The sequence below is a fragment of the Atta cephalotes genome, assembly GCF_000143395.1.
Source record: "Atta cephalotes unplaced genomic scaffold scaffold00047, whole genome shotgun sequence".
Lineage (NCBI taxonomy): Eukaryota > Metazoa > Arthropoda > Insecta > Hymenoptera > Formicidae > Atta > Atta cephalotes.
The window spans coordinates 1,527,768-1,539,619 of record NW_012130111.1 but is presented as its reverse complement, the minus strand read 5'-3'; the positions used below and the strand labels follow the sequence as shown (position 1 = coordinate 1,539,619).

At 29.7% G+C, this 11,852-nt stretch overlaps 2 protein-coding genes across 2 annotated transcripts in view; one reads left to right on the top strand and one right to left on the bottom strand.

Annotated features, from left to right (window-relative positions):
• Window positions 1-226: 226 nt before the first annotated feature.
• On the bottom strand, window positions 227-4,445 carry LOC105622615. Its single transcript, XM_012204032.1, has 4 exons — window positions 4,395-4,445; window positions 3,897-4,133; window positions 1,922-2,062; window positions 227-385 (listed from the first exon to the last, which is right to left on the bottom strand). Exons 1-4 carry the CDS (start codon window positions 4,443-4,445, stop codon window positions 227-229), a joined length of 588 nt encoding a protein of 195 aa, XP_012059422.1.
• Window positions 4,446-9,168: 4,723 nt separating this feature from the next.
• LOC105622614 (orcokinin peptides type A-like) overlaps window positions 9,169-11,852 on the top strand; it is a 20,113-nt gene continuing 17,429 nt past the window's right edge. The window contains exon 1 of the mRNA XM_012204031.1: window positions 9,169-9,243. Coding sequence (XP_012059421.1) covers window positions 9,169-9,243 — 75 coding nt within the window. The remainder of the gene's footprint in view (window positions 9,244-11,852) is intronic.

Sequence of the window (11,852 nt, the reverse complement as noted above, 5' to 3'; positions counted from 1 at the left end):
AAAAAAGATGAAAATTACACCATTGAAATTCATTTCAGTTATTTATTTATTACTTTTATATTTTAAATTTTGCTAAGTAAGTATGTATTGCAAGCAGAAGCATAAAATTCAATATTTTGTACGTATCTATTCATCAAATAGTTAACAATCTTCAAAACGATCGATGGAAGCCGCTAATAAATTCTATCTTCTCTTGGCACGTCCGAACGGTCATACATTATTTCTTCTATCCTGTCATCGACACACACGCAACCGGAATTTTCATTGGCTTCAGTTGCCACTTATGACGAAGAGCTTCCGGAAGTGGTGTTTCCTGAAGGTCACTATCGTGTGAATAACGATCATCATTTAACTCGCTCAATTCGCGTTGGCTCAACACGTAAACCTGTACAGAAATAACGAAATATTTAATTACTTTAATTAAAAATATAATCTAATGATTTATATGCTAACTCATATAATATACTTTATCCCAGAGATCTTTCTAGAAACATTCTTAGAAATGTTGAGATTTTCTTAGAAAGTCTTTCAAGAATATTCCTTGGAAATCTGTGATATAGCGAAAATAATTTTTTGGAATATTGATATTTTTCTTAATTTTTTTTTATAAATGAGCCAACGTATTCCATCCCTCTTTACACGTTTGATTTTTATCATTTTATTATAACATTTATCATTGTTATTTAAAATAACGCGTCATATAACAAACACTTTTCTTTTAACTAATAATATATCACTTTGATTTATTTTCTCAAGCCAAAGGATATTAATACGAAATTATGAGATGCTCACAAATTTATTTATGTTTTCCTTTTCTATCGTAATATTATAATATTTAATTTAATGAAACTTAGGAGAAAAACTCAGGTATTAGTTATGAAAGAATATTTTACGGTAACATTTTCATTGTTTCTTTCATAAATACATAAACAGAACGCAGTGCAAACTTCTTATGCCAATCAACTCCAGTCTCCCCTATTAAAAACTGATTGATAATTGTTATAACATATCATATTGTTCTGTGATTTAATGTATCATTGCTATATAATAAGTCTCGGATGAGTAATTGCATATGTGAATTAATGCTATTAATTAAGCTTGGCCGACAGATAAATTCTTATTACGAATGAATATAACAAGGACATCAATGCGATTAATTAATCATCGATATTAATGGTTTCAGTTGTTTCCTGTAAATATGAATAATTATGAACACATAGTGTGTTGTAGACGAGTAATTTTTGAACTATTAAAATGATAAAAGTATCCAGACATAGGTACACACGGGGACAAGAATGTCTACCATCTGAAGTTGTGTACATATCGAAGAAGACGTAAGAATAAATGAGAAGTAGTAGCATGAGAAGGACTGAGAAGGCATGAAAAGATATAACTAAGCATTTATGTTTCCTTGTGTACGTGTCCAAATATTTACTTAAATATCATCACATCTTTGCTAACATTTTCCCCCATCTCCGATGAATATAAATAAAGATTATAGAAAATAATACGTGTTGTGTATTTTTATATATATTTTTTCATTGTATCTACATTCTATAATGCTAATAATAATGCTAATAATAATCAAAGATTATATAATCAAAGTGTATTACATCGAACGCAAAACGTAATTAAATGAATGTCTACTGCACAAATCAACAACTACAAAAAATTGTAACGTGCAAATCTATTCGATATCGCGATTAAGGTGATGCTCGGCGCGACTTACCACTTCGATGAATAACAACGGTGAATAGCAATGGGACATCCGGTCAATAAGCTGAGAGTTTACGCGGTCGGTGCTAAATTAAAGTTATGTATACTTGTACAGTACTCGACAACCACTCGGGCGCACCTATAGGCGACGAGTAATCTACTACTTCCTATATACTATAAATTATCGATTGTCACGCTATCTTACCATATAGTGCAGCAGTCGGCAGGAATTGAACTTGTTCAGGCAGGCTTTTGGCACGCAGCTCGACGCTGTCAAGTATCTCGGATAATGTCCATCGCCCAGATCTCTTATTTCGTATTGCGTTTCGCAGGTGCATTGCAAAGACTGCGAATAAATGTTTACGTGTCAAGTGATCTTATACATATAACGTATACGTTAATTAATATTACGGAAATTTACACATTGAAAAATCAAGTTAAAGTTACTAATTTGTCGAGTTAAATTATATTTTCTGATTATAAACATCGTGTTTTGAGTCGTACACGCAAACAATGAGATGTCATACGAAAAAAAATCAAGGTCTTTCGTGATGAATTTAATTAATTAAATATATGAAGCGATGTTATATACGTAGTGTTTATCACTCGTTTGATAGCTTTTATAATGAGCTGATTTTTAAATTTTCAACGAACTAAATTTCTGTGCAGAGTGCGACTTCAGCACATGGAAATAATTAGAAAATGTTTAACAAACATATGTTTGATTCTAAACGGTTTCGGAGTTACGAGGTATTGAAGTAAGAAAACATGAATCGTAGTAATGCTGTTTAATGTTAGTTATTCTATTTAATCTTCCGAGAATCAGATGGAAAATCAACATGCATTATGTGTGGAATATCTCATGCTATACTTCATCTTAAATATAAACAGCGAAAATTAATTCAAGCACCTACTATAATAAATTTAATATGGTTGCTAACGACGCACTTTCCAATTGAACGAAACCGGTAACCGGAAACCGCCGTTGGGCGCGATACTTTTAAAGAAGTCTAGAAGTTCATCTTACTCTGGGGTATGTCACATCCCACCTTCGTTCGCGGAGGGTTAATGTTTTTCCAAAAGATGCTAAAAAATTTTTCCGTCGACTTCGACACTTTCTAGCACGAATTAATAAATTATTTTGGAATTGTTAAAAAATATTTGGAATTTCGCGAATGACTTTGGTAGCATTAAGTATCAGTTACTCAGTGTTGTACAGTACTAGATACAAATTTACATACTTAGGAATTGTATTAAAGTACTTCTTTTTCTAATACTTATATTTAGATACATTTTAGTTTTGGATGATATTTCGTGCCTTAAGACAATTTTGTAATTGACGCGAATTTGTATTACATTTTGAGATCATCATATTTAGAAGATCAATCTCAAATTAACACCAATATTTTGAATCAACTATTACATCAAATCTTACTATTCTATAAAATAAGATGTAGTCTTGATATTACATTTTTGTATTACACATTTCTTCATTTATTTTATTTTGCGTGCGTATATGTGTGCGTATGTGTGTATCAAACGTTATATCTTTCATTTAATTGTTTTATCAATACCACTACACAATTATAAAGCGATTTACAAAGCTGAAACAAAATAAATAAATAACGTGGCAGAAAAAAAAACATGTTATCACTCTTTATGAAATTCGGATTGTCACGTATTTAAACGCATGTTATATTGTTATCAGAAAAGTAAATGTAATTTTCCATCCAGCAAAGAATTAAAAAAACCATTATTCGCAGCTGTCATTTCTGAATAATCTGGATGACCTTTATCATTATAATATCGGCATGCACGTGCGCGTTTCACTTAGAAAATAATTACGAAAATAATTACTATACATGTTTAATAATCTTTCCTTATAGAAACATCGTTATACGGAAGTATAATATTATGAGAGATACATTTATACTTTTATCTACCAGCTTTTATTAAAAAAGTATATTTTTGAGTACTCCACTTTTTTTGCTGCTAAATTATTGAAACTAACAGCTTCGATTGAATAAAGTGTCACGATGAGAGTAAACATTCAAACTCCTCGATGAATTTATAATCTAAACTTGACTAAAACATATGACATATCGTACGTATTGTATATAATGTTACTTGTTTGCAAAAGAAATAGGAGAGAGAAATTCTTAGGAATTGTGCAAACATACTCTCGTTACAAGACGCGGCTGCAAATTGATGCCCACATTCTCGGTGTTGGTGATTCGTTTGACCTCATCGAGTCCCTTGGGACGGAAGTTATCCTCAAAGAGGAACGCGTCCCGACTGCTCTCTGAAATATCCTCGCGACTGTTCAATAGAAACTCTGGCGCAATAACCTGCTCCTTCCATCGGCCGAGTGACAAGACTTCCTCTGTGCTCTCCGCCAATAAACCATAGATCATTACCTAATGGTCAGTCATTCAAACGTGTTATAATTGAAATAATCAATATGCACTGACAATTTCTTTATATTATCACGTGTGTAGTATTCTTCTGTCGAAATTTTACATCTAATTTTAATTTTTAATGACAACATATCATTTTTTTTCTATACGAACAAATTTTAATGATAAAATTTTTGTAACATTACAATTGATTTTTTCGTACATACATATGATATAATAAATTACATAATAATTGTATCTCAATATGTGTTTGATACTTACACAGAGAATAAGGACTTTCATCCTTCCCAGGATACGTCTCGCACGAGCCATCACCGTATACTGAAGATTTGTCTCTAATATCCATTCCTTATATACGAAATTATGAAAATAATATAGCGACCCTATATTCCTCAATAGGTAAGATCCCATTACATTGTCGCTAAGATGCCATTAATGCCACTCGATATCTATTCGAAGGGGATGCATAGATTTCAGACAGCCTTTGTTCAAGCTACATAGTTTCTACTTGGTTTTTGTCTTTCTCGTCTATTCACATCTATAAATAACAATATACTTTTTTTCGGACGAGAACTCGAACCTTCGACTCCTACCACGAAACAGGATTGCAGCTTATAAGGACGTCTCACAATTTCATTCGAGCATTTATTCTAACGCTGCCGGATAACATTGCAACGCGGCTGTAACGTTGCCATCTATAAAACTTCAATTTCACGATATCTATCTGCTATTTACTACCGTGACATAAAAATGATGTGCACCAGTAAATTAACAAATGCGTTCAGAAACTCAGACGATGTGGGGTTTTTAAAATAAAGCTGCAGTTTTCAAGTAAGCCAGTATAAATGCTTATTCGCAAACTTTATTGCCAGAAAAAATTTTGCGTGTAATTTGATTTAGATATAAAACACGTAATATGGCATGTGTGCCATCATAATAAATATAAACGATCATATATTATAAACTTATTTTACTATTTATGTTGTTGTATTATTATTGTAGCATATAGTTTTATAAATTTGAAATGTGTGTACGTGTAACGATACAGACATCAGCATTGTTTAATAACTACTTATTTTATATTATTCGAGTGATTAATAAATTAACTTTAAAAATAAATCTTATTTCAGGTGTCCTTTTTTTATATTATCAGATACAATCATATCCAAATTTTTCTTCTTTCGATTATTTTGCAACAATTCTTTCTTCACATTTTTTATGTGTAATGGAACAATAATGATTACAAAGAAGTTCTATTATATTTATCTATCTATATAAATTCTTTTCTCCTAGTAATAATTGATTAATATGATAATTGATTAAGAATTAATTTTAACTAATGTAATTTTTTTATGCTAAAGCTGTTTTAAACAATCTATAATTCACGACCAAATTTGAGACAAAATTCTATTTATAATATTACATGTCGTGTAACATAAAAAACATGAAAGAAATAAGATATGCATATATAGAAAATATAAATTAGTAATGTATAATTTATATGTATGAATTTTACTTTTTTAAAATGCTTTCTATTCTATACATGCAAAATTATAAATATTATTCTCTTCCGAATTTGATCATAAATTATATAGATTGTCTAAAATAGACTTAAAGATTAGACAATCGCAACAAAAACATGTGAAAAATTCATATATTCATATTCATTCGGGCGTTGTATATTAATTGTTATTGAACAGGTGTGCTAGTAGTATCAATGCACGAGAATCGCGAATTCTACTCTTAACGAGCTCGTCATGAATTTTAACGGAACAACGTTTTCGCTCTTTCATGGGCAACATTTGTATGAGTTAACCGTTATCAAGCGAAAATGTCGTTACAACATCCTGCGGTAATATATATACACATACAGATAATGGAAACACCCGGGTCCTCTTCTCATTAACGTTCGCGAGATTCCCACACGAAATTACGCAATGCGTTTCGGAGTCGTGCAAGTCGAATTACGACCTGCATCAGATTATATAATCGGACAGGAATGCTTCCCACTGCTCTCTATTAACGTTTCTCGTTGCACAAGATTGTATCGAATTGCAAAAGATTCGTGAAGGGATTTATAATAGAACATCGTCGCTGCTGTTAACAATAGTATACGCGCCAAATGAGAATTAGATATCGTGATAATTTAAATTTAGCTATACGAAATGATTAATTTAAATTGATCATGGCAGCGTGTCAAAGACAAGAAACATTCTTTAGAGAATATCATTATATATATCCGTGAATATCGGATTCATCGCGCAATCTCGTATCTTATATATATTTCACCCCCGTATCTTATATATATTTGACATGATTAAAGATGGTCGGATTCAATATTAACTATATATTGTCATATTTTAATGTAAGTATGAGGATATACATTAATAAATTATAATAAAAAGACAATAAATTAATGGATTCCTTATATTTAGAATAATAATAAATAGTAATTTAAGGCTGTTTAAACTATTGTAACATAGTATATACATGCCGATTAAATTATTGTAGCATAGTATGTAAGATAATTTTAATTTTTGACACTGCGTAATTGTGTCTAGCGACGACTCCTATTTATTATCTTTTTATTACTATTTATTATTATGGGGATATATGTATTTATTTATTGTTGAAAGCGATATAATTTATCTCTTAGAATTTTTTATACAAACAATTTAAAATTTCTAATTCAAAATTTGAATTATATATTTAAAAAAAACACCTATATCTCCTTTTTCTTTTACTACATTAACTTATTATTTTAGTATTCTTGAGCGCGCCGATGCTTTTGATTTTCACTTCAATTCCATTTTCCATGCTTTCGTTTACCATTTTGTCATTTCTGCGCGACAAATATAAATGATAAACGATGTACAGAGAGCACATGATTTTCATGGCCAACAATTATTTTCTGCACTAGATACGAGAGCAGGATCGATCGCGAGTAGTTGCCTCCTCTCGTTTCTACACGCAGTTCGTGGCTTTTGCATTGATGTGCATGCATAGGATCGTCCGATTAAGTTAACCATCCTGCATGACGAGAACCATCGACACGAGAATATCATAATCTCTTTCCTAAAATTGTTACATATGACGATGTTACTGTCTTTAAAAGAAATTAGTAAGTTTTTTTTCCTCTTAATACATAATAATAATATTCGAACATTATATGTAAAGAATGTATATGTAAAGAATATCAGAATTATATTTTACATATTAATTAAACACACATTTTTCATTAATTCACTGATGAAATTGCAGATAAAAAAAAGGATTATTATTAAAGGATTTGGATAAATGTAAACTTTAAATATAAGATTGAATATAAAAAACACTTGTTCGTCAATTTTTTTGTTAATTTTCTTTTACTAACAGATTACTTTTTTATTCAAAATCATCAATCACAATTTGTATTGGAAATTTATCCATGATTTAAAATTTCCCTGATTATAATATAACATTAAATCTTTTTTTCTCTCTCTTCTTTCTTTATAAAAATTAAAAGTCTTAGAATATCTATAAATTTCTGCAAAATTTATAGATATTCTAAGACTTTTAATTTCTGCAAAATTTATAGATATTCTAAGACTTTTAATTTTTATAAAGAAAGAAGAGAGAGAAAAAAAGATTCAATGTTATATTGGGTTGTCCGGAAAGTTCGTGTCGACTAAAATTTAAATTTTAGTATACATTTATTAAATTAAAATTTTCTTCAATTTTCCTTCAACATTGGTACGAACTTTCCGGAAGACTCAATATTATACTTTAAGTAGAATCATGCACAAATAAAAGTATTAAGAAATTTTTATATTGATAAATCCAATTAATTTTTTATCAAAATTTTATAATATCGTGTTTATGTGATATAATTAAATACTATTCGAAAATTAATATATAATATTGAAAAACAATAATGATCTCTTTGGATGATCCCTTCAGTTAATTTTGACGTGACTTTTAATTGAAAGAAATACGAAATTAAAAAATTTCGATCGAATATTATTAAAAATTTTGTCCTTGAAGTAAAGACCAATAGCTGCTTCGAAGACGCCTGATCATCTCGCTTTTAAGTGATATTACTTTGAGTGATATTAACCTGTATATATCTTGCGCTTATCTTCCGATATTAATCTCCTTTTATAATAGTTCAAATGGCAAAGCCATTTTGATACAATGTCAGAGATTGATGCGTTATCGAAAAATACTTATACTTTATTTAACAAAAATTGCTAATGGTCTGAAGACATATGTCTGATTTGATGGATTAAACATTTATTATCCATTTATTCTGTCTAGACCGTAAAAATGTGTAGCATTAAGATTATTGAGATAGCTCACAGCTATTATAAAGAAAAAGAATATTCGTTCGCTCAAATTATAAGTTTATTGAAGTTTATTATTACATTGATATTAAAATAGCAAACCTGCTATTTTATTAAATTACTGCTATGCAATCTTTATATTTCTTAAAAGACGAAAAGACGAATAAAAAAATATGAATTTAAGATTTATTAAATTTTTTTGTTAAAGCTTAAACAATTTATTTTACAACCTAATAAAAACTACTCATGTAATTGATAAGAAAAACTTATCTCATCGTCTCTCAATTATCACATTTTCGTCTTCACGAACAATTATAGTAAAATTGATTTTGTGTATGCATTTTATAGCAATGTGAACTTTGTCCGTTATAGTTTTAATCTCTCGCTTTCGATTCGCTTTTCTGTAGAGAATACTTGGGTCTATTGCTATTGATGTATATATCGAATTTCGCATCATAAAATGACAAATGTATCTAATCATCGACGAAGACCTGCGACATGCCGCGTCTGCGCGACGTTTGCACCCCTTCCTGAACAGGGGAAAGCGCAGCCCTCTATATATGCCATGGAAGCACGAAACTCGGGGCACTCCACACGTTTTTCACGACGTGCATCACGAGTCTGAAGAAACTGCGGTTGATTAATTTCTTTTTGAAGAACGAATTCTCGATATCGATTGATTCTACGCATCGTGAACTAAACTCAACGGCGTAATGGCACTTTCTGGTTCATCGATCGTGATCGTTTTTATTGGCGTGGTCGCTTATGCGGTGGCAGGACCTATTCAGGTAAAGCACACACTTCATTTACGTATCACAATTGTCAATCAATTTTTTATATATATTTTATAGTGAAATACCCCCCATTTCCCGTGTGCTATTTCACTGTAAAATATTTTTTAATTGATCATGAATACATCAGTATTTAATGTTATATTCGTGAAACTTGTAAAGATACAGGTCTGTGCATGATATTTAGTTTTTTATAATAGTTGAAGAAGAAAATTTTTATTTTTTTAAATATAATTTAGTAATTAATAATATAGTAATTAATAATTTAGTAATTAATAATTTAATGATTAACTTTTATAATATTCTATGATTATAATATGTGATTATACAATAGTAAAATTTAGCAATTGTTGCAATATATATCAGATTACTGACATATATTACTGAATCTGCGTTATCGCATGTCTGTTGCTAGCATTTCATGCTTTTACTTATTTACATCAAAGAGTTACATGAAAAAAATAAAAGAGTTACATAAAAAAAAAGTCGCAGTTAGAAATTTTGAATATAATCGGTATTTTATAATAGAGTTTCTTATTGTACAAAAATATATACATTATGGAAAAATAATATTAGTTTTATTACATATGAAATTCAACGCTTAAAATCACATTTTGTGATAAGCATATAAATGGATTTGTAATATCTTTTCATTTTGTACCATAAAATTTTGATGCAAGCATAGCAAAGAGATTGAACAATAACTTCAAAATAAAATTTTGCTTTTGTGGCAAGCAACAATGTGCAATTTAGTGTTGTAAAATAAAAAGCTAAATGCGTTGAGATTGATACAGTAATAATTTTTACATAAATAACATTACAATTCATGCAAATGTTGCATAAAAAAACTTTTTAAATCATTTTACTAAAATTAATAGCTTGAAAGATGATCAAAGGAAATCATCTATAAAAATGAAAACATCCCATTTTATTGCGTTATACACATAAACTTTTTTACTGCGTAAAACCTTTAAAGATAAATTGTTAAGCTTTATAATTAAATTGGATATTATTTAATGTTCGCTTGTATGCTTTAATTTGCAACAAGCGCGTGCAACAGGCGTATATTCACCCTGCCGATCATTATAATTTTAAACAACAAGGCGAACAGGCGCTATGTTCGACAGACTGTCAATTTCGATAATTCCACATTATACGTAGAAATTAACTTTTATTCGACTTTACATGCGCTATTGGTATGTAATTAATTTCGTTAAAACACGTCCATTACGTTAAAATGAATGTAATGAGTGATAAAATGCATGAGACTATCCTAATTTTAATATAATTAAGTTATCTGCCTTTGTTATTATCATTATTTTTCAAAATTACAAAAAATTGTAATCAGTTTTCGAAAATTCAATAAAGATAATTAAATTTATTATTATTCAGTATTTAACCGTTATTATTAATTAAACATTATTAAATGCTTGAATATTACTAATGAATAAGCTAATTGATAACTACAAAAGATTGAAATAATCTTTATAAAATATATAAACGCTATTTTTTCTTAAGACAATCAATGATACAATTTAGTGAAACTCTAAGCAGCACTCAATTTCTGACAAAAAGAAGTATATACGGAAAAAAATGTTTGGTTGAATTAATTAGAATTTTGGTGGAAAATGAATTAATAAGAATTTTGGTTGTCTATTAGATTTCTGATTAAATCTATTAAATATTGATTATTTCAACTAGAATTTTAATAAATTTAACCAGAAATTTTGTAGATTTATAATTAGAATTCGTTCATTTTCCACTAGAATTCTAGTTAATTCAACCAAACATTTTTTTCCGTGTAGCACTCAATTTCTGACGGAAAAACTGCCAAGAAAACCGGAATTTTGTTCGAAGAACTGCTTTATGAAGAAACCCGGCAAAAGGAATGTTTACAATGTCTACAGTGTGTAATTACGGTCTCTGCTTTGAAAATCTATCGAGAGCGATCTCGCTTCATGTTAATCTTCCCGTTAAGTCTCCAAGGACTCTGACTTCGTCAGTTGTTTGTTGTGCGCTTTTACTCGATAATAGTGAGAAGGGAGAAAGGTATGCGATGCGCTTCGTTGCATTCGCAACTTGTTGCATCGAGTCGTGCGACGTTCCTCTGAATTGCGCTTTGCGCGAGACCAAATAGTTTTCTCACTTGCTATTCTCATACCTCGATCTTTTCGCTTTTGTAGAGACATCTCGACTCAAGACTGTTTAATGGTTCTCGCTGTTCCGTAGCTTTCTGCCGGATGAGCCGTGAAGTCGCGTATATATCAGAGTGGACTCCATTTTGCCATGTCACTTTCAGATTAAAATAAAGATCGACCTCAACGATGTCTCTTGATAAAACGTTTTGTCGACCGAAGTTTGTAAAAATGGATGTTTTCTATTTTTTAATCCTGACACACTGCACAACAGTGTTTTAAATCTTTAATAAAGATAAGTTTGATAAAGTTTCTGTATTAGAGAGAGAGAGAGAGAGAGAGAGAGAGAGAGAGAGAGAGAGAGAGAAGAAGAAGAAGAAAAANAANANANATANAANANANANANANANANANANANANANATAATATATATATATATATATATATATATATATATATATATATATATAT

Excerpts from the sequence above, each read along its gene's own strand:
- LOC105622615 (XM_012204032.1), bottom strand. The coding sequence starts at position 4,445 with ATGGCTCGTGCGAGACGTATCCTGGGAAGGATGAAAGTCCTTATTCTC. Across the intron at positions 4,134-4,394 it reads TGAAAGTCCTTATTCTCTGT|GTAATGATCTATGGTTTATT; the intron begins GTAAGTATCAAA and ends ACTGACCATTAG. Across the intron at positions 386-1,921 it reads GCCGACTGCTGCACTATATG|GTTTACGTGTTGAGCCAACG; the intron begins GTAAGATAGCGT and ends ATTTCTGTACAG.